The sequence below is a fragment of the Atta cephalotes genome (genome assembly GCF_000143395.1).
Source record: "Atta cephalotes unplaced genomic scaffold scaffold00012, whole genome shotgun sequence".
NCBI lineage: Eukaryota > Metazoa > Arthropoda > Insecta > Hymenoptera > Formicidae > Atta > Atta cephalotes.
This window is the reverse complement of record NW_012130076.1, coordinates 1246105-1271639: the sequence shown is the minus strand read 5'-3', so window position 1 is coordinate 1271639 and position 25535 is coordinate 1246105. Positions and strand designations below refer to the sequence as shown.

The window sequence follows — 25535 nt, the reverse complement described above, 5'->3', positions numbered from 1 at the left end:
CGNCGCGTCGCGTACGTACGTCGTACGTACGACGTACGTAGTACGAGAGAGAGTAGAGACGAGAGAGAGAGAGANANANNNAGAGAGAGAGAGAGAGAGATAATTACACCCCCGACGCGTATTCCTCCGCCTAGTGTGCATTCGCGAGGAAGGAAAATAACTGGTTGTAACGAACCCTCTGAATAATGAAAGCTTCATACCGAACGCATAAACACGCACACCAACGAAGCGCGAGTATGAACGTTTTCGCTCCGCTTTATGCGCCGCCTGTAAAAGCCAGCTTCAATACTTCGCATCGATCCTTTTCGGATCTGTATCTCTTTCAGAAGCGTATTACGATGTATATATATATATATACAAACTTCTATGGTTCCTGTCGAGCTCATTCAATCGCTGCAGGAAGCTGCGCACGGTTACGCTGCACTTTTATGGCAGAGAAATTATCCCTATTATAAAATATGAGCAATAGTCGCCGCGCCTTCAACAGTCAAGGGACAAAACGCATAATGAAAATTAACTATAAGTATAATTTTTATATCCTCTAGTTATAATTCTTATATCCTCTACGTGCCTTTCATAATTAACTTTATTCTTCGTTATCGCATGTTTGATATACAGTTGGCAAATTTGTATAAAATTAAATATAAGATATAAATATGTATCCTAAATTTATGTGAAATTTATACATTTATATTTACATTTATATTTATTAATACATTTCACGTATCCCGAATTACGTATCTAATCAAATTTTTGTGTTGATTTAACACAAGAAAAATATAGTAGGAAGTAAATTTTATTTAAAAGTTAACGTAAAAAATATAATATTGATATAATTTATAAGCAAGGTATGAAAGCATACTTATTTTTTAAGTTAACAGACTTGTAATGTCATTCTTACTTCAAAAGTGATAAGTAACAAAATTAAATTTTTCAAAAACTATATTCAACTTAACCAAAAAATTATTAATTAATTAAATAATATCGGCAAAAAACATATACTTTCTGAAATATAATCAAATATCATTTTTATTGCACAATCCTTAAAAAAAATATTTTTTTTTAATTTTGATATCTTACAAAATTATTATAATTGTTATAATTATAACAAATCCAAAATAATTTATCATGTCATACAAGTAATACTTGAAGTATTATCTATAGTTAGATATTGATATTTATCTTGATCAACTAAAATGATAAAATTCAAAATAAAATAATTTCTTCTTTAAACTCTGATCACTAAAATTTATTTTAATTTCAAATGTTGTTTGTCCTTTTTGTCTAAAAAAAAAAAAAAATTATGCGACTTAAAATGTATTACTTTTGTAGAAGTTTGATTATGATCTCTTAGAAAATCTTACAAAGTGCTAATTTGACGGATGGATTGTAGAGTAATCTTAATTCAGTCAGCTACACAGAAGGAAAATATTTTGTATTTTATGTCGGAAACAATCATCAACTCAAGTTAACTTTGTCAAAATTTTGTATTCAATTTTTAACATATTTGAATTTTAATTTAACAGTATGTGATTATGTTATTTAAATATTTTGCCTAAATTAACATTTTATTCTAATGTCAAAATAATACTTTAGGAATAATGTGAGTTTAATCGAAAGAATTTTTACACTGTTCGATAATTTTACGTTACAATTTTACTGAACAGCTGATTTAAGAGCGCATCTGACATCAAGCATGTCTCGGTATCGACTCCTCGATTTTTTCTCTCTCATCTTGATCCTTCTCTCCAGACGTCTTACAAAATCATAATATTTTTTCACATATCCTATTATTTGTCTATATTATTACTCTGTATTTGTATTTAAATAATACGATTAAGTTCACACATAACAATCGTTTAAAGAATTAACTTATGCGGATTCAAATATGAGATATTAGTAGCGGATTCAAATACGAGATATTAGTAGCAGACGCTTTATACAATTTATTTCGCTTTTAAATGCCCGAACAATATCAAAAAACGAGTCAAGACATGTCAAAAGAAATTGATGAGTATAAAGATCTCTTGCTTTTGCTTCATAAGCAATCTCCGTACATGCGTGAAGTATGTATATGCATTCGCGAACTTGTCGTACGTTCGGCTTGCGGCGTCCGTCGTGGCAATATAATCATCACAATACTATAATTTATGTGAATCAAAAATACATAAAAATAATACTATTAAAGTAAAATAGATTGAGAAGCGTTTAAACACAGAGAGAGAGAGAGAGAGAGAGAGAGAGAGAGAGAGAGAGAGAGTCATTTACGTAAGTAAACGTCGGGTCTTAATGCTTAATATTCATATATGAATATAAAATAAATAAAAAAAAAGTAATTTTATCTTTTATATTTAAAGACAACATCGCATAATTCGATTTGTCGGACTTGAAAAACACAAACATAAACTGAAATAATAATCTCAATTAAATTAATAGATTTAATAACGCTATTAGCACCATAAAAACCTGTAATAACTTATTATGAAAAATATCACCTTACCCACGATTGAAAATAATATACTTTGAAATTTATATTCTAAGATGAATAATTAAAGTATGTGTTGATTCAACATATCATAAATGTTAATTTTACTGAAAAATATGCGTCCACTTTATAAATTGTTTATTTACAAATTGTTAGTAATACTTTTTGTGTCAATTTTTTACATAACATTTGTGTTACTTTTTATTTATCTTTTTATATTAAATTGACACAAAAATTTGAATGAATTATTTGGGACTCGTTGGGAAATGTATTTTTAATCCAAATTTTTTGATTATGTCTTAACTCGAATGTCACATTTTTTAAATGTGTCACTTTCAAAGGGAACCATATGCTAAATTAACACAATTCACAGTAAAATTAAAATTTATATTTAACACATTTATTTTAAAATTTATTCATTTATTTATTTATCTCAGAATGACATTTTAAAATACATTATTATTGTGTTTATTGTTCACTAAACTATAAATTGTGTTATTTTAAAGAATATAATTGAATACCAATTTAACATAAAATGCTTAAATAACACAATCACATATTTGAAATTAATCAATCGAATATGTTAAAAATTTAACAAAAATTTTAATAGGTGATGAGTTTTAATCTAAATATAAAATGTTTTTACCGTGTATGTGCAGAAAATTACGTTGTAAACTCTGCAGATAACATAATTATCCTACATTATTGTAGGTATACGAGATATGCTTATGGCTTTCCAGCTTCCATTTAAACAGTTGACAGAAATCTTCGGACGCGGGATTTATGTGTTAACACGATCGGTGGAGGGGGTAAGGGGGAGGGGGGTAAGGGGTCAAAACTCACATTGTGTGCAACATTATTGCGTTCGATACAGATGCAAATGCTAACCACAGAGGTGATGTAATAACGGTCGGCGCAGAAAAGGGCAATCTCAGCCATGTTTGGCGTTTATACACACTCGTCGCGTCCTTAGCCTTCCTCATAAATACCAGATAAAATCATGTTATACCTTTAACGTGCTACCGGGATTCGCATGCATTATTCAAAGGCTAATTCCGGTCGAATAAACGACCCGAAAGAAGGAGCCGCGCGAGATGTTCGCGCGCCCGCGGCTGATACTGCTTAAATAAATAAATCTAACGGTATTAAAAACTAGATTGCCTCTTGTAATCGCCATATTCCTCCCCCCTCCCTTCCTCCCTGTATCTATTTCGAAGATATACAAGGCCGAACCGCCGTGTAAATTAAAAGCAGCGCCGTGTTTCTCCGGTAGAAACTCATTTAAGGAATTAACTTCTAGATTAGATTCATGGATAAAATGGCATTAAAGGATTTCATTCATAGGAGAATTTAAAGATATCGTTCTTTATGCATTGCTGAGCATGCGCTGATCAATAGTAATGGGATTAATAGCAGTAAAGCGAAACGAGGGGGATAAAAATTAAATTTTGATCGCGTAAACACCGTCGCGTATAAAATTCACTTCCCGCCTGATAAATTATGCGATACGAAAAGTGGAAGATTTTTTTTCGTATTAAATAATATGAAACATTAAAGACAAAATAAAAGGCAAATAAGAATGTAATCACGCGGTAATCAGTGCGCAAAGATTTTCACTGAACAATACAGGATAAAGAAGTGATTTGGATAGATTAACAGAAATTTTCAAATTGTACGAAAGATTGAGGTTGTACATAGTGTATTCCATTAAACATACAAACTATTTTGATTCAATATTGTATGTTTTGTATGTTTAATTGAATACATATATTATGCACGACTTCAATCTTTTATCTATTAACTTCTCCAAATTACTTCGCTTTATTCTATTTACTTCATGATTACATCGGAAAATCGAATATTTCGATTTCATTCCAGCCATCTTTAATGATATTTACAGAATTTATGTGTTTTCGATATCAAATAAAGTATCTTCAAAAATTTCCAATAATATAGAAATGCCTCATCCACTACCTAATAAGCACCAACATAACATCGATATTTTATACTTAACAATATAAAGATATTGTACTATACACATGTTGTACATAATAATTATATTGTTGAGTAAAAAATTATAACGTTGATGTTATGTTACTTTTAATTGGTGTTTACTAGGTATTTGTTAAGCTGAGTGAAAACCAATGCAAATCAGAAAACAAGATTAATTAATAACTGAAATTTTGTCAGTATTGATATAAAGACCCATAATTAAAATAATATAATAAGGAATAAATTAATACGTCAATTGCTAAAATAAAAATTTGTCATTAAAATGAAATAATTTATTCAAGTAAACATCAAAGATTAAATAAAGGTCAAATAAAAATTTAATCAACAGACATCGAAATGTAAATGGTTTCATTAATCTATACGACGTCAGTCACGACGGAAAACCGGACAGAAACTTTAGGATTTGCAGATTAAATCATCCCGGAAGATCGCTGTCAATTGTTTCGAGAGCCAAAGGGCTATTTTGTTTGTCCTTTTTTATGTTACATATTCGTTACCGTGTAGTGCACTACGGTATGAAAGGCCGATCGGGGTTGGCCTCGGGGCGGTGAAAACGTTCCATGCGAATTATACGTTCGTACATCCTGTGTTTTCTTTCATTTCTTCGGCCAATTTCCATTTGCGTCTAATTGAAAGCATTCAAATAAACAGAACCGATGGTACGAGCTATGATTGTGAAAATTTCATCTCGCTCGCTTTTGACCGAGCTCATGTCAGAATCCACGAGATTGCACGTCCCGCATTTCTCCTTTTTTACACTCGACTATTTGGCCGCGAACGTGATCAAAGCTAATACGGGCTGACGTTTGTTTCTGTCGTTTGGACCGTTAAGTTATTCTTCACGAGATTACATCGATGGGAGACGCCGCAAACAACGGAGGTAATATATTCACCTTGGCGATTATGCGCCAGAGGGTGAGAAATAAATTGCGAGCCGGAAGGGCACACGGAATGCATGTACGAATGGCGTGACTGGAAAAATGATTGGAGGCGATTTCACGCGTTTTAACAAGACGTACCGTGATCGATGCTACGGTAGATAGTGTCGAACTCGACCGTTTAGATCGGAAATAGTTCTTGGTGGCGACGTCAAATCTAGAAATACTGTGATGTTCCACGAGGGAGAAACGATTGGTCAATCAAATAAGGAAGTGATTCACTTCCTTATTTGATTGACCAATTTCGCTTTATATATCTTTCTTACAATCAAATTGCGCTTCACATGTACATAAAAAATTTGCTTCGCCCAAATTTGCATATCTTAAATGGAATGTAATGGAAATAAGGAAAGAAAATGAAGAAAGATAGTCACAAAATGTATGGTATATAATAAAAAATGAAAGATTCATTTATTCTTAAATAAATCAATAAAAATGTGAATAAAGACTCATATAAATTAATATAAATGTTTCAGCTATAATTCTTAAAAAGAAAAGTCAATAAACAATCGTAAAGTTAATAATATCTATAAATTAGAATAAGTATAATGCAGAAAAAGAATAATTTTGCTAAAGTATTTAAAAGTTATCTAATACAGATCTGAAAATAATTTTATTTAATTACAAAAATATAATTATGTAGTTAGTCTGTTAGAATTTTTTGCAGCATTTCATCAATATTCTATAATGCTCGAAATATTTTGATTATTCAACAAAATTATTTTTAAATCTAAATTTTTAGATACTTAAAATCTTCTTTTTTGTATTAGTATATAATATAAATGAATATAATGTCCGATCTCTCCTTGTTACATTTTTATTGTCAATAAATTAAAATTGGAATGATAACTTCTTGATTATCTTAGGTATAAAAATAAAAACCTATAAAAATGCAACCATTTTCATTAAGTATTCCAATATTCATAGCGCTATTTCTACCAGGGCGGTTTCAATAACCTACATTTTCTGGCAACTCACTCTGTATAATTCAAGTTTTATCCTATATAAACCGAATCACCTCTAAATCGTTCACGCCAATAGCACGTATAATAGAAACGGAATTTTTCCCTCGGAAAGAAACGGAACACTACACTGACATCACCAAATTCTAACATCGAGGCAAGCAATTTATACAAAAGCATTTGTCATCTCAATAATTTTCTCTTACCTATGAAACAGCACGAAAAGAAAGTTTCTTGTTTTTTCCTTTTTAAGCACTCGTACACGAGGACTTTGCAGCGATTTGGTAGAGTTCTTAAAGAGTAGAAAAGTCGGCTGACTCGAGCAATATTAAAGGGCGTTATTTCGTTTTTGCTCGTTATATTCGCCAAATGTTAAACATTAGCTTGCGAGATGATAAAATTGTAGTTCAGACAGTTTGTGTAAATCCTCGATACATAGGAGTTTATTGGCAATCCAGAAATTCTTCACTTTATTGATCAGCAACTGATGGTGATTCAATATACTTCGATCGAATGTATACAGTAAACAAAATTTGTATTTGTATTAAAACCGGTCCTTATTAAAATTTTCATGTTAAATTTTTAATATATCAGAATATTAATTTAACATAATATGATTGTGTTATTTGAACATTTTATGTTGAACTGATATGCAGAAATACAAGAGTCATGAGAAAGTATTTAACATATATTAGTGTTAAAATAACATTTTTATGAATAAATGACCAATTAATATAAAAATAATATTTTTTAAAATATAAATTCTATGATGAATAAAATATGTTAATATAATGTTATATAAATGTTAAGTTTATTGAAACATATTAATTTAACATATTACAATGTTAATTTTAATTAGAAGACATATTATTACTTATAAAATGTATCAATGTTACGTTTTTTGTATTAATTTTTTTACATAATATTTGTATTATTTTTTAACATGTTTATCTTGTGTTAATATAAAAATTCGGGACATGTGTTAAATTTAACACAAATTTTTCAACTGTACAAATTGTTTCAGTATTATATTTTTATTTGTTAATTTATTATATTAATTTTTAATAAACATCATATTTTACATATTTATGTTACTTTTTAATATAGGTTCTTTTTCTTTTAGGAATTACAGTCGACACAATTAATGTCATTCAGTCTTTATTATTCATTGTATGCTTAGAGGGATAGAACGGCGTTTATATCAACTGTGTTTCCTAAAGAAAAAAATCTATATTTCTGTCGTGTTGAATTAATACAAAGTTTAGAGCACATGAAATGTGTCAAATTTAACATAAATTTTTTAACTGTGCGAGTCAGTTCTTTCCAGGATTTCCTCGTGATAGAAAAAAATTTTCGAATTTTTCTTATACTTTTCGCTTTTCAATACTTCGAACGAGTCATTCGACAATACCGCACGCGTCTATATATACCATTCAAAATGCCGGAAATCATCTTTGAATTCGAAGCTACAATTTTAAGTTGTCGCCGTCGAGGGTCAAGACGATTTCTATGCATTTGCTTCATGTGACACAACTTGCATAATCGATCCGAGCATCTAAGATCCTACGTTTTATCAAAACGGTTGGCAAATCGCCCGGCTGCCGATCGGCGTTCGTAATAAATGGCGTTCGATTTCGGGTCGGAAACGGCCCGTTCAGATTCGACAGTCGTCTGCGAATACTCATGGCTGTCGAAGGTAACGTCACAATAGTTCAATCAGTCCGGAAGATGGTATGCCGGTACGTCGCGTCGCGACTATTTCGATATTCGACGCGCGGCGGTCTTAAGTTAACGTGATTTCGGTTTCGAACGGCTCCATTCAACGGCGCTTCCGGTTCTCGGTCCAGAAGAAGATCACAAACGGCGTTTTCCGGGCGTGATGTCGTGCGAAAGGCGTCAGCATGGAATGCAAAACAGAACAATAAAAGAGATACAATCGTTGAACTGAAACGTACTTTGGATTCGTCTTCGAATGGATTCGGAACGGATAATGCGCTTTCCGTGATCGCGAATGTTGATATTCACAATTTCATGTTATTACGACCACGTTTACAGGATTTTATGAGAATCGTAAATTGACAAATTGCATATAGCGAATGGAGATTATAGGAGAATTGCAATAGATATTTGCAAAATTATCGGATAATCGCTTTGCGGCGCATTTCAATAAAAAAAAGCATTAGTGATTTTCAATCTGTTTTCATCCCGTGGATGTCGTATATCTCCGCAAAGTCAATTTAAAATTTATAGTCACGTTTATTTCCGAACGAGGGACAAGTAGACAATAATTCTCGAAACTCACGAACGAAATCCCACATCAATCTTTCACGACGATAAAGAAATTTAATTATGTGTAACAGAAAACGTATGTTTTATCCACACGTTTTGTTACATTGCACTGCTTAAACTTTCATGACGAGCAGGGAGTATCGAAAAACTCACGTCCGTAAAATCAATCACGAAACGAAGAGAAAAAGTTTCACGAGACACGGCTGTCGTCCAAATAGATCGCGCCCGCCACTTATTAAATCGCTCGATCGACTTCTCGAGGCAGGAAATAATTAGGAAATAGGCCTCTTCGTTGAATTCCGGTTTTCCCATCCGACCGTCGCTATTGTTCCAAGGGCGTTGAATTATTTCTATGAGATTTTTCGCGTATTGTCACCACGCCAGTTGACCCACATACCATGGATGCGCGAAGGACGGACGGTTATTTAAAAGCCTTCGATTACCGCCGCATATTCCGATAAAAATACCTGCGATCCTGTCGTACTTCTATTTTCAAGCTCCACCCGAAAGAGTAAATCACGTCAAGGGAATGACAGGTAACCCCGGGCAAACGGTGACTGACAGCACATGACGGGAAAGCGAATGTTTTTTTTGTTGTTATTTTTTATTTTAATTTTTTTTTATTTCGGTATGCGCGCTGGCGCGTCTGGTTGATTTAAGCGTGATTTTTTTCTGGAATTGGGACAAAGAGCATAGATATAATGTCTACACACACATATCATTTCTTTTTTTTTTTTTAGAAAAAGAGAAAGAGAAAAGAGAGCAGGTATATATATCGCTCTAACTCGATCGACGTAATCCGGCACGACTACCGCGGGCATCATTTATTCTAACGATAATGAAAAATGAAAAAAAAAACACGACAAATAAAACTGCACAGCGTATTACTGACTGGGATTACGATCTGTTTGCAGGAGGAAAATACGATCCAGTGCTGAAAGATAACGCGTACAAAATACACATGAGGCTGACGATAAACTCCGTCAGTCCAACGGATTACGGCTCGTATAAATGTGTGTCTAGGAACTCGTTGGGCGATACTGACGGCAGCATTAAGGTCTATCGTAAGTATATAACTATGACATCTCGGCTCTGAAATTTTTTCTCGCTGCACCATGTATTAATGACCTCGCGTAATAGCCGTTGTCTCATAGAACTAATATGTCGCGCCGCGCCAGGGAATTCCGTAGAATAAATTGTAATAAAATTGCATTGTTCGCCGTTATGCGAGATACTTCGCGAGGCGTACTTCGGATTCGACAAAACACGGCGGTGCCGTGTGGCTCACTCGCGTGCTAGCTGCAGCTTATTAAGCAGCAGCTGCGTTAAAATAGTTGGAATTTTTACTGAGACAGCGACTGAAATCCCAAAGGAGGCAAGGCCAAGACCTTATATTCTTAAAAAGCGCCTGCGCGCTTATGAATAAAACAATATTTCGCAAAAATATTCTCTGGCGGCCGTGTGCGCGAGAGGACGAAGATCTCGATTCGGAATCACGGGAAAAGTTTGTCGGACTTCAACATTTCGCGCTGTACTTAGAGTCGCAAGTAATATTCGCTAAAGTGCGCGAATCGCCCGGATCCTGAAAATAGACGAGGCATACTTGCAACCCGTGGAAATTGTTTATATCCGTAAAGTGAAGGATAACAAGGAGTCAGAATCTCCGCGAGTTAGGGCAGCGTATAAACAAAGTCGCGAGTTAGGAAGTGTGACTTGAAAAGACTATCGCGCGTTATTGCTCGCCTCGTTATTTCTTAGCTACTGCCGCCGGGCCTTATCGAGTCCTCTTTCCAAAGATCTACGCGACTCGAGAGATTCTTCAGCTTACGCTTTAAATATCTGACATCTGACTTTGAAGTACACGATGTCAGTGTCGTTTGAATAATATTGAATGCTGTTATTTACTTTTCAGCAATATCGGGCTCCAATTCCAGCATCACCAAGTACAAAGGTAAGTAGCATTTTCTACTTATACAATTGTCCGAAAGAGAGTAAGTCTTGTTTTTAACATAAAGAATAACTTTTCGTGCAACGAAATTAGTGTGCAAGATTTTGTAATATCAAGTATAAAAAGAGTAAAATGTAAATATAAAATTATATAAATAATCTATATAAAAATTACGCAGTTTATAGTGGAAGTACATAAAATTGTGCATTTTTTACAAAAATTGGTATTTTTATTTATAAAACTCGAGGTACATTAATTAATGCGATTTTTCGTGCTAGATTGCACGCGATTTAGTAAATTACTAGAATTGCACCACACAGAACGCAGAATTTCTAGTCTAGTAATTTACGTCGCATGCGATCTAGCATGAAAAATTGCATTGTGTACCTTTGGTTTAATTGTGTAAGTGTATCTTTATATTAGACGGAAAATAGCAATATAATAATTTAGTATATTTTATATTTTTTGTGTAATTGTTGTAATATTGTGTATAATGTAATAGTAATATTATATATTTTTACATTCGTATATATAGTTGCGATATATTAGTTGCGATTTATATTCTTAACGCTCATAAGCATCATTTGTTTTTCTTTAATTTTGATAAACAACAAGGATGAAATGATTCCATAAGTGTGAACATGAATGTGACCGCATCATTATACATATATAATATTTAAGAAAAATTGTACGTAATTTATTAGCGAATCATTATGTAAATATTTCTATAAATTTAATTTTAATTGTAAACTTACTTTTGCAAGTTGTTTAATTATTTAATTGTTAAATTATTTAATTATTTAATTATAAAAAAACAATAATTATATTTATAAGTTGCAACTTTATTTACGTGTGTAAATATACAACTTTAATAGTGACATTCAAAATTACCTGCTATAATTTATAATTTGTAATTTTACATGGAACTTTTTACAGTGTATATTATAATACAATATCGTAAAGTATTTTTACAAAAATTACACGCATCTGCTATATCAGAAATTTTGCACTAATGAGGAGAAACCCTTTCGAATAAAGAGATGAAGGGACTCGCGACTTAATTTCGAAATTGCTTTATGAATTTCAATGGAAGGACTTCGTAGAGATACTAAGCCATTAATTAATTAACCGCTTCATTTCAATTTCGTTGCACGAAATATAAATCGATCGTCCGCTCTTACTGCTCGCTTTGTATTGAGAGGTACTTTTTGAATGATGAAGCGCAGTGTACTTGTGGCGGACGAACGGGTCGCTGATTAATTAGATCGAGTAGCCAGTTTGTGCGATCGGATCCGTGCATCGTGTTCTCTGTTTGAGTTGAACCACAGAAATAAATTTTTCGAAATTATATATTGAACATTGTGCTTGTGTACAATCTTTTACAAAGATTATTATCCAAATATTCAACATCAATTTATTCTTTTTTTTATGTAAATATCTAAGAGATTTTTTTATTTTAAATTGCAGAGATACAAATCTAAGAGATTTTTATATTTTGTACATATATAATTTTTTATACGTGCCCTTTAAATTTCAAATTTAAAGGATAAAATAATTTTTTAAAAGTGCATCGAAAAAACTATTTTAGACTATTTTAATATTTATTTGCTTTTTATCGTAGAATTAAATAATAATAAGTTTTGCGAAAATTGATTGGAAACTGAGGAATTTTATAAAAAAAAAGAATAATAAATAAAAATTTTATTATTGCGCAATTTAATTTTATAATAAAAATTGAATAAATTTTATTCTAACATTTTTCGATACAACATATAGTTTCGGAGATTTTACCGAGAAAGGATTTTCATAAAACTTTTTAAAGGTTTTTATCTCTTGAGATATCTTTTTTGAGATTGAATAAGTATAAAAAAATGTGTTTCTTATATTTTATAATATTTAACACGTTTCAGCGTGAATCATCGATAATTGATGCGACACGTTAGTCATCAATGATTCACGCTGGACTTTCAGGCCGTTTGATATTGTAGTTATAAGAAGAAATGTAATTAAGTAATTTTTGATATTATACATATATGGGCATATAATTATAATATATATAATTATAATATAGTATATATTATAATAATGATATGTTAAACTATTCTTTTTTAACTATTAATAATAACTTCTAATAAATCGTTTATTATTGTTAATAATAATAATTGTTTTTAACCATTATGAAATATAAGTTATTTAACAAATATAACAAAAACAAAGATACTATGATGCATGCCCATGCAGTCACTTATAATTGGACGCTCAGTCATTTACAATCACTTAAAATTGGCGCGATATGAAATATATTAATAAATCTTATTAACACAGTCCATGCTGCGCGAATTTTGGAAAGATGTTATGATAAAATTTTTTTAAGAAAAATCGTGTAGGACACTTGAATAATATTCCTTGTTAGTATTGTTTTCGAAATATTCTTTCATAAGAAATGAGTAAGTTTATATTTTTTTATCAACTTCGAGAATATGTGTTTTGTAAATAATATTTCCCATGACACTGCCAAATATACATGAGTAAGCATTAAGCAGACTAAAATATATTTTCGAGGATACAATCTAATAATTCTGAATGCAATGCAAACGCTTATTATTTTCCGGTACGCTCTCAAACATCGCCGCGATTCTAGGAATGTAATTTCTATTAACAATATCGTAATGGGAAGCATGTACACGAACCACCGCAGAGAACGCAATTCAAAAGCGGCACGTTTGCGCGAATCTGTGTCACCCGCGCTTGTTAAGGCATTTCAAGTTTTCCACCCGACCAACTTCGAGCTTCTCCAGCGTCGAGCGCGGAGACTTTAAGAGAGGGGTCGACACTATTTCAGCATGAAATCGCGGATGAATAGAAGTCATCGTGTCGGATTTCGCGAACCGACCAGCCGACCAGCCGACCATTTGCATCTCTACAGATCGTTGTTGTGAGCAGGGCCACATTAATCCATTTTGCGCCCATTGCACATACGAAATATTTTTGAGCGTTCTTTTAAAATGTAATGCCACCTAGGTAAATTTTTTTAGTAATTATATTAGATTAATTAAAAAATTAATTTTTTCAAGATTTTTAAAAAATATTTTATTTATTCGAAGGATAAAAATAGTAAAAAAACATACGACAAGATTTGTTACACAAATTAATAAAATAATAAGTATATTTCCCACAATAAGAACAGAAAGCACATTTAATCTTTCTTTATGCGCTATACATTGCGATTCACTATGAATTATCTTGTTTAGTAATTTTAAATCATCTATGAACATTATTTTAATGCTTAAAAAAATTCTTTCAAAAATTTGTTGCCTCAAAATTTGCCACCTTGGGTTAGCCGATGTACAGCATTAGTCACGAGAGAAATACGCACAAAAAGTCCGCATCGAGCTTCATGCAAGCTTGATGCAGAATGTACAGAGGTTCGCGCGCATATATCTACGATAGCAGAGATAGACGTTCAGAGAAACGACTTTTTAAAGAGACTCGGATGAATAACGTTTCGGCTCCTACACCTATCGCGCCAACCTGCTTTTCATCGCAAAGAAAAAGGGCAAAACCAAAGTTCTCCCCGCAAAGGGACCGCCTCTCCACCTTCGGCTTTCCTCTTGCACGTCGCGTTAACGTCTCGAGGTTGTGCGTAACATACTTTTCCCTAAGTAACCTGGCGCATATCCGTTAGAGAAATAAAAGTTCCTTGGAAAAAGAATATTCAACATCGGGAAGATTAAAAAAAAGAGGTACTTTGGAAAGTTGCGGTTTTAGCAGCTTATACACACACACACACACACACACACACACACACACACACACACACACACACATACGCACGCACGCACACACACGCGCACGCGCGCGCACGCACGCACACACACGCGCACGCGCGCGCACGCACACACACACACACACGCACACACACACACACACACACACACACATATATATATCTCTTATTATATGTCGTTTTATATGGAAAAATATATATTTTTTAAGATTTTAAGAATATATTACATATATTACATATTTTTTTTAACATAAAGAGTTATGAAAAAATTACAGAGTTTTCTATATTGTATTTGAAAGTAATACAAAAATTAAACGGCTATTTAGAACTTGGATCTTGCATTTCAATAAGCAGTAGACATATTTTAAAAAAAATAATCAAAATAAAATAAGAAAATTTTCATTTAAATTATAAAATTGTATTATTAAATATAAATATATAATGTTGATCTTATAGAACTGTTTCCAATGTATATTTTTGTGGAAAGTATAAATTTTCAATTCCAGTTAACTTTTTGCAGAGATTATATATACCTGACCCTTAAAAATTACAACTGCTCTAACATGATAAAAATATGTTGGGCATGTTTAAAAATTGATGGTAAAATATTCGATCTCGTCGCTTAAATTTCCTAATAATATCGTACATTTATTTAATATAAAATATTTAATATGATAATGGATATAATATTACTGAATTTATTTTTAGTGTGCAAATGAGTATTGAAAGGGACAAAATGGCGGGCAGAGACGTTTAGACTTTAGAGTACCAATTCGCGAAAGACTCTCTTCTCTCTCAATGCGGTATTTCGAGTACGCTGATGTATTCAAAGAGATAATAATACAGGAAGAGCTTTGTGGAACAATACATCGGCCCCTCAAAGGAGATGGTAAATTACATGTCAGTGCGCCGTGCCGTACCGTGCTTCACTGTATTTCGTTGTGCTCTGCCCGAGTATTAACTAAGCGCACGTAAAGTATTTTGTTATCTACATTGGGCTTTTTCTCTTTCCGCTGCAAAATGTATTCATCGTCGAAACATTGCACAAAGGAACAATATACCAGTCTATATTTTTGCAAACTTCCAATCCTGTTTTAAGCTCTCATAAATCGAATGTTTTAAATATATTGTATGTTGCAAATAATTACACTGCATCGTAAGGATTCTTAATGAGGATTCTCAAAAAGAATATAAGGTTAAATTCCATCACTCACATATTTTAAGAAATCAAGGACTCTATTTTTGAAAAAATTTTAGAAATCTGAATTTCTTTTTACAATTTCTTTTCTTTTATTTTACGGAGTACAATACATAAGAATCACTATTCGAGTATTGAAAAACAGAAACTTTCTAAATTAGTGTAATTTTTTTGTATTAAATATCGCTCATAAATTTTGTTATCTTAATATATTATTTAAAACATAAACAATAAAAAAGGCTTCACATCATTCACTTTCGTACATTGTAAAAAAATATTTAAATTTTTTATAGCTATATATTATCATCATATATTATAAATTTGCGTTATTATATAAGAAATTCTCAAAATGAAGATTTAAAAAAAATAAAATGATGAAATTTTTTGAAAATCCATTCTCTAAATCAGTATAAAAAGCCCTACAAGAAATATCCGGTTATACTTGTTGAGAAACAAAAAATTGATAAAAATTTGTTGCACTGTATTACCAGTTATCAGTTTCGGTGATTATGACTGGAAAAACTGTAAGGATATAAAAATGTTTATTCGACGTGATTGAGACGTTGTTATGCGTCTTCTCTCTATCGTACTGTTATAATGTAATATAACTGCCGCGTATGCGTACTATATCAGGATGAAAAACGTCGATATAAAACTCAGTCTTTGAAGCACGTGCTTTAAGGCACTCTCGTCAGTCGCGATATAGTTCCAAGGCGCTTGAGAGTCTTCTCTCGCTCCTTTAATGGTTCATTTCGCAACGGGAAAACTTTAAACATCTCGCCCCGTCTTCGCTTTATGGCTAATCGATGTTTTTACGGCCACACGGACTCCTCTCGGTCGCAGAATACGATTTCATCGCGAGTCTTTATGCAGTCGCCGCAACGCGACGTGCAAGATAATGGGATATAAACGCGATATATAAACACGAATTAATTCGGCATATTATACGTAGCGACTAACGCCTTTTCATAAATCAGTTCATTACAATTTTTATTATCTTTATAATTAAAAAGCTAAAAAAAAATGTCTGTAAGAACAAATGTAGTTATCCATGTGTGAATTTATTTACAATCATTTATATAATATATTGGAACAATTGTATCATAGATTTCATCCTGATTTGATTCCTCTTCTTATAGTGCTTATTATACTTACATAAGAAAAATTACTAAATATAGGATTTTTTATTCATATAATCAAAAAGTAAAAAATTGAATTGAATTAAAAATGAGAAAGGCTCAATTGTTAAAAATTCATTAAAGTTAAAACTGCAAATTTAAATTAACAATTAAATTAAGAAGCTTATATGAATAAATGAAAAATTGTATCTTAATAAGATTCAGCTTTATGACAAATAGAGAGCTAGTTAGAAACAATATTCTCTCCACACTGTTAGATATTAATCAAACACTAGTAATTCAATCTCTTGAGTTAAATAGCGTTTATCATTTTTAATTTCTATGTATATCAAAATGTGAATCAATTCATTTCTACGATTAAAAAGTAAATAATATCCATATTAACATATGTACATAATAAACTAATCAAATATTTATATTTAATACATTTTCTGGAGTTAAAACTCAATTGTTTTAGTTAAATCAACAACGTATTAAGTAGAAGCAGTAACGATTTATATACTTTAAAAAATATCAATGAAGATTTAATTTCATGGAATCTATATGATTCTCACTGTGTTAATATTAATATTGACATCAGCATGATGTAAATTTAACACTATGGATTTTAAATCTATACCATAATAATATCTATACCATGATAATGTTGATATAAACGTTAGAAGTTATAAATACCGTGTTGACATTTATACAACATCGTATTAGTATAATATTAGCTCTAATGCGAGAATTATATAGACTACCTGGTATTAAATCCACATCGATATTTTTAAAAGTGTAGAAATGATTAAAAATAACTCATCTTGGATATAATTTGATATTATGAATTTAACAATGCACGCTGTTTAAAAAGATCTAAGTATCTTCACTTACACAAACACTCCAAATGTATTTCCATCCATTCAATAATGCTGAAGCAATATTTTTGGACCAATGTACGATTACATAACCGTACATAGAAATCACGATAATTAGTAGTACGAAGGGCGCGTGTTGCCGGCAATAAATAATCGGAGTACGAAATGATGTCAGCACGAGCTGCTTCGCAAAAGGTAACTTGCTTTCATATTTCATCGAGTATCTTCCGCGCCATCATAATGAAAAATCCGGGATTTATTATTGACCCGTCTTCGGCGCGACTTCCCGTTCGCCCGGCGACCGGAAATCGATATATGCAAAATATTTTGATGCCAACAGATTGGGAAGCGACATTACGTTACACGCGCGAGAGAAGATTTATTAGAGAGACCGGGTTTCAATGCCCTGGATCAATTTTATTGAACTCTTTCTACTTCGCCACATGCGCTTAAATATATACATACCTCGATGCGGGCGAACATAGTTAAATGTGCGAAACAGTGTAAATACTATTCCTGGTGATAATGGAAAATTGAAATAGTATTATCGATGTTTCTGTTAAGGGTAAAGCGGATTTGGCATGTCCAGTTAGTAACTTTTAATAGGATTTGTTTTATTTTTATCTTCCACATGTCAGAGTAGTTAATGTATCTACCACGTTTTCTTGGGGCGAAAATATGAGACACGTGGATAAAGCCACGGGTCAATTATCCGGCGCACGCGAAAGTAACGACGCGACGTCTTTGAAACTTCGTGCAACTTAACAACGTGGAAGTAAACACGTTGGTCATATCATAAGCCCTTTCACAATCTGCGCCAAGCTTGCTTTATCGAATACCAACGGTCTCGTTCCCACTTGTTCTTCTCATTACTTGAGAAAACACACAGTCCAAGCTGCATTTTTCATGGAGACAAACGAACTAGCGATCTCCTACCGTGAGCAAAACGTTAGATCGCTTTTTCAATAGCGACAAGAGCATCCACCGCTCTTTTTTCCTTGTTTTTTTTTATATCGTTATTTAGCTTTAAACTCGCCGCAATTCTGTGCAAAGGACAAAAATTTGACCGTATTTTTTATAGAGAGGAATAAACTCTCGGGGGCATTTTTTATTCATGAAAGATAGCAGGATTACCACTATCCGATATATCACTGCGTTGGTAGAAAAATGATTTCGAAATTAACAATTTTTCATTAGAATATTTTTAAAATTTTAAATTGAAACAGCTTAATTTAGATAGTGAATATGCAGTCTCTATAATTTCACTTCATATTATATATTTTCAGCAAAGCGTATAACGTAATATAAATACGTATATCTATAATGTATTATTTATAATATGTATAATGTGTTCAAAACTATATCTTTTTAGTTTAGAGTTTTTAAAATTTGAACACTGAACCTTAATATAAAATATTTCTTAATAATAAAGATTAAGCAAATGAGCTATAAATGTATAACGTCTTTCCACAAAAATATATTAATCTTAACAGTTAATTTTCATTAAACTAATCTAAAAATACTAGTTTTTTACTTATATCATTTTTCTTTCAATACAGTGATGTATGTAAAAGAACAATTTGTATTCATTTAAATCTGTATTCTATCACGTAAATCTGTCTCAGAAATCGTTTTAAATTTTCGTGCCTACTGTCATTGCTACTTCCCGGCAATTGATTTAACAACCGTTGTCATTAGTAGTTTCGTGACGTACCATCCGAAACTGAATATCACGCAAAACAAATTACTTTAAAGACATTCAGCGGGCAATTAATCAAGGAAGAGAATGGGAAAACGACTAAAATAATCAATTGAATAATGTTTCATCCGTTAATTTATACGGATGGCCGACACTGAATTTCCTACGTTTACGTAACAGAGTAAAAGTTATCAAATAAATGCTGCTAATTGAGGTATGCATTTAATTAACAATTGTCGATTAATAAAGCTAACATCGATAGAAAATTAATTACACTGATTGTGAGTACAGAATAAAACGGAATATTCATAATTAGGTGTATCTTATGATTAAAAGTTTTCGTAAATATTTATTCGAACAATATTGATAATATCAAAATATAAACTTCGTTTCAGAGAGGAACGATATCGTTCAATATCTCACTTTGTTTGCAGGTAAAGCAAGACATAATTCAGGGAACAATAATATCCTGGAGGGAAATCAAGATATGCTAAAGGAACGAGGTATACACATTAAATATCAGAATTTAATTTCAACAAAGCTAATCTTTACTTCACTTTTTTTTTCTTTCTAATATCAAGATTCATTAAATTTAAATATTTTAAAAACACGTTTTGAACAAATTTTTCAGAACGTTTTAAGTTTAATAAAATCGATATGGAAAAAGCAAAAAATATTTTTTTAATTATTTAAAATTTTATTGAAAGTATTAAAATATTTTAAAAAAGAATTGACAAATAATCGATGTGCAGTTTGAACTGGAAATATTCACACAAAAATATCATTAAGTTCCAAACTCTGTTTTAAATATAATACGGCCTCCTTTGTTTATTTGTATATACAAAATATTTTCGTTTTTTATTGCAAAAATAAACTTTTTCTTGTTTTCAAACGCAAATTTCTTGATCGCGTTTTGATCATACATATTTCACAATCTCTCGTAGATTTGAAACTACGAGGTCGAAAGGAGAACGGCGGCGACGTAGCGGACTATGATGAATCCAGCGCTACTAGCAACGGTAGCTCGTTGCTGCTGGTGATTCTTGTCGCGCTGTGCCTGTACCTCCATCATCATCCGCAGATGCGAACGTTACATCCGGCCTGAGATTTACCCACGACGGTCCTGCACGCCATCGCACGCGTAATCCGATCATCGAGCCATCATCGTGACTTTGTACATCCACTTGTAAAGCCATCGCTCAGGGACTTCCGTCGAGGATGAATATCGTCGAGGACTGCGTTGACCACTTTAAACTTAACAATAGAATAATAATATTATAAATAGCGTTAGAGTGCGCGACGGGCTCCGGCTGGCACCGTTCGCCAGCGGAGTTTCGCTAAGGGAGGATTACGACTTAAGGGACAGTCATTACGGACAGTTTCGGAACCAGAGTTGGACCGCGCAAATCTACCCCATGCGACCGAAATTACATTATCATGTTGGGGAACGCCGGATTTATTTTAGAGTCCCATTAATGGCATTGCAGATATAACTGAAATATCCATAAATTTCGAGCGTTATCATGACTTTGATAAAGTATTAATTTTTGTTATGTAAGAAAAATACAAATTAAGTTTTTTTGCTCTTAATTCTCCTGTATCTAACTTAACTCTAAATTGAAAAAAAACTTGTTGTCTGTCCATAAGTGATCATTTTATTTCTTTATACTATAGCTAGACGATATTCTATGTAACTGAGACAACGTTGCATGCAGCTAACAAATTCTTTATGAAATAATGTGTGAGCAATATTTTTGAATTAGGTCAAAAAGCACGTACTTTCACTCTGCAAAACTCGATCGATTCTGACAACGAGCAGTAAGCAAAAAGTGTTCTTGTTGAAACAAGATGGACATTTGTGGAAAAACGAGACGACAAAAGATGGACAGTTTGTACTGTTTCGCGTCATTTTTAATTGGCTATCCGGACGGTGTATCCCAACGTCGGACGACTATTACGAAGCGACAACCAAACGATGCAACGATGCGACGATGCGGCTACGCCAATTGCTGGGAAAGGCAGTTATTGTCTAGACGCTTATTAGAGGAATTCTATGCTAGAACGGAGCTGTCCAATTCAAGTAAACGATGAACTCTTGGACAGCTTCACATGCTTCATTCACACTCTGCCGATCTTTCTTCTCGTAAACTTTTAAAAATATGTTAAGTATATTTCAAAGAATACCATTTGCACATCGTATGTAAAATTACATTGCAAATAAAGCAAGAAAATCAGTAATGAAAGTTAAATAAAATTGGAAAAATGTTAGGGATGCACCAGAGATATCCGGAAAATATAAATATTATTTGCTATCCGCATAGCCAAATATTATCTGATAATATATCCAGCTGAAATTTTTTATTATGTTCACAATAAGGTTTTTATTTATTTGTTATAATTCTCTTTCTTACGAATAATAAGCATCCGTATTAGTAATTTCCTGATTTTATTTCTTTACGACATGAAAGTGAATACTTTTTAATTTGTAATATTACTCTAGTTTCGATTTAGGACTGTGTTTCAGAATCAATAATTGGTGCAGAGTGCTTTGAACTGAAAATTATGTGAATTTACAAGAAATATTATGGGATACAAAGAACTGCCTTGACTAAATGTGGCGTTTCTCACACATATGTGTTTAATTTCATTGTTTGATTTTATTTAATATTATTTAATTAATTTTTTCATTTAATAATATTTAATACTTTTTAATACTACAAAGACGACAGTATTTTCTTCTAATTCAATATTACTTTAAAAAGCGTTTTATTTTTCAATTTTTATTTATTTTTCTATCATAATTCTTTTCGATATGTAAGCTATTCAAGTCACAGCGAGTTTGTACTATTAGCACATCGCAAAATTTAACCATTGAACTCTATATAACATACTGCAGTTATCGAAAAGTGAAGATGTCTCAATTCCTAAACAGGGACACTTTAATGTAAAGTTGATATTGTTTTCTTTCTCAGGAATTCGCTGATTGGCTAACGCTGTTTTATTATGCTTATATTATTATTTCTATTTTTATTAAATAGAAAAGAGTTAGAAAGATCAATACTGTTTGCTTTTCTTTTTTCCGCCAGACTGCGCAGTTTTCTATAGTTTAGTATAAAGAAGATTCGCTTTAATATATTGTAGAATTCACTGGATTTAACTCTTATTAAATAGATATTTCAAATTGGTCTTCTCAAATAAGATTATTAACTATCTTTTAAAAGCTGTATCGACGCAGTGACATCGATTGGCATTATTGTATATACATGACTTTTCATAACTTCTGACCTGACTTAAGACGATTGCTGTGCATGGAATAATTAATATTAATCTCATAGAATATCCGAGGCGCATTATATTAATAGTCATCGCTTGAATATTTGCACCAAAAAACCTCGGCAGACATCTTAAATTGTTCATCATTTTTACCGAGACGGACATTCGCGTTTATAGAAATCTATTCTATAACAACTCTTTGTATAGTACCATGTATAATACATTAATATACTATGTATAGAATATTAGTATATAAATTACTAGTATATATATATATATATATATATATATATATATATATATATATATATTCGTAAATAGGCAGTATGTATACACATGTAACATTGTCACATCGGTATTTCTTCGATTTTCTTCCTGCAGAATATCAAATTAATAAATTGATTTATCCTATATTTTATATCTTGCTAATTAACAACAATTATTTATTTATTAATCTTTTTCTTTACAAATTTCGTTCCAAAACGAAATAAATAATTATAAATTTTTTTCTAAGATTATAAAGTAGAGTGCAATTAATTTTAGAATTTCAATTCACATTTCGGGAAGAATATAAAAATTAAATATTTAAAGAGAATACACAACATTTCAGTAATCCTATTTTTCTTAAAATAACAAATACCAGAGAGTATATCACATAATCTGTATATAATATACGTAATAAGTACAAGACTGAGGAGGCTCTCTTGGCATCCTTAAATAAATTCCGAGTGGTCAATGTACTGCGTGTGAATAGATCTCACTTTATTATGCTCTAAATCTGAACGTACTGTACATACTAGAATAGGCTGATAAAACATTCATATATTGTCACATTGTTATACGAGGTCTAGCGAAGAATATCACTTCTCGTAAAATAAAATAGATACACTTCCTCGACAATATCAGATAAACTCGCGAAATAACATTCATTTAAGGTGTTTGACAGCGCGTGAATTATTTATTAAGACATCCATCATTTACTAAGAGACTGCATCAATTTATTCTATGAATACGCAACCGATAGTTATAACTGCAATTTCCGTATTATTAACTATTAACGTTGCGCAACGTATCAATATTTGCTTCGTAATCGATGCAAATATTCGTAGGGCTTCACTTAAGCTGTCAGAGCTTTGGATAACACATTCTATAAACTGGGACACCCTGTACGGTCTGAATCACAGTACAATATCACGATGCAGAGCTTGCACGTGGCGCTTTGTGTTTTCGTTCACTGATGTATGTATACGTATGCAAATAGAGAGCTTATTATTGAATATCGGCTATGAAAGAGTTTTGAAATAGGTTAAGCAGACTGCAATAAAAAAAAACAATAGAAGAATAAAGCAAAACTGTAAGAAGAGATCGAGTTCTTGCTATTAAAAAGAGAGCTGTTATCCGAGCATTGAGAAACCAAAAAAAAATAGAATAAAAATGGCAAATAAACTATGCAAGTATGCGAGAATAATTTGCCATGGAAATAAAGAGATTGATCAATTCTTTCTCTCCGCGTAGAGATAATTAAGTTAGCAGCCTTCCTTTAATGATTCTATTTTATTTAATATGACATTTTAGCTACTTTCGATATAATGTAATTTCCTTCCAGTAGATTGACATCTTTTGGCGAGCACAATTGCTTGCAATTAACTTTGTAAATAGAACGGCTTTGCAAGCTTAAATACTCCAAATTGAATAGTGTGAGCATCGATAATTAATGTTGATTAAGTATACTCTGGAATAATTATGATGGATGCAGTTTGGAAAAATAATAGTGCAGAATATTGTACATATCTCTGCAGAATATTGTATATAAGAAGACATATCACATACAAGTATCTGTATTCCTTCGGTATAAAAGGAAATTGAATCATTTTAATATAAGACACATTATATTTACTTTGAAGCAAATATTGATTTTATAAAAGCTTTAACAATTTTAATAAATTATCTTAACGTATTTATTTTAAAATATATACACTTATGTTGCTCAAAAATACAAGCCGCGCAACGAAAATAATACAATGACTTTTAATTAATTTATAAAATGTAATTTAAGTTAAATTTTAATTTAATATTAATTTAATATATAATTAATTTAATATTTAATATTAAAATATGAATCTTGTGTAATTAAGTATGAGACGTACCTATTTTATAATATAATATACAAATTTAAGTTTAATAATCCGGTAATCGGGCAAAGATAATATTAATGATTTTTAATTAATTCATAAAATGTAATTTAAATTAAATTTTAATTTAAATATTACATATTCTATGATTAAGAGTGAGACGTATCTATTTTAAAAAAATATAAAATTGCGCTGAAATATTCGAATAGTGCAGCGAAAATAATACTTTTGATTAATCCAATTAATAAAATTTGATTTAATTTAAGTGAAATTTTAATTTAAATATCATTAGACATATGCGCATATTCTCTAAAGATGCTCAACACCTCGATTGAATCATTATGCAATACATTGCGTATCGAGTAGCATTCATTAATAGGATTACACATTGCAGTTGTGTGAAGCTTAGGCGTTCATGAATTATTTAACATGTAAAACGACTGTGCGACAATTGAACAATATATATCGAAGATATTCAGAGCAACTACTTTTGTATCATTGACATTGTAGATAACACACATCATACGCATCAGACATGCTACAACGCGCGTAAGGAATCGTGGAGGAAAAAGTATGGATTTGTAATAAAGAGTAATGAAGAGTAATACGAAGCATAACTAAGTAACGTTGGTTTAGAAAGTAAGTGGCGAGTACCATATTTATATATATATAAGAAATAAGCATTAAAATGTCATAGTGTGTACAGGTAGAATGCATTATCTGTGCTGATTGGTGGCGTAACTATATATGTCTCTGCATATGTAATAAAAACGTGGGAGCGTTATCTTTCTCTCACATTTTTCTCTCTCTCTCTC

General features: G+C 31.7%; 1 protein-coding gene across 1 annotated transcript in view; it reads left to right on the top strand.

The window, feature by feature from the left end:
- Positions 1–20420, top strand: part of LOC105617334 (neurotrimin) — a gene marked incomplete at its 5' end in the record, with an annotated part of 93513 nt that extends 73093 nt beyond the window's left edge. The window contains 4 exons of the mRNA XM_012198897.1: positions 9602–9751; positions 10600–10638; positions 19750–19818; positions 20260–20420. Of these exons, the coding sequence (XP_012054287.1) occupies positions 9602–9751; positions 10600–10638; positions 19750–19818; positions 20260–20420 (419 nt within the window). The remainder of the gene's footprint in view (positions 1–9601; positions 9752–10599; positions 10639–19749; positions 19819–20259) is intronic.
- Between the last annotated feature and the right edge of the window lie 5115 nt (positions 20421–25535).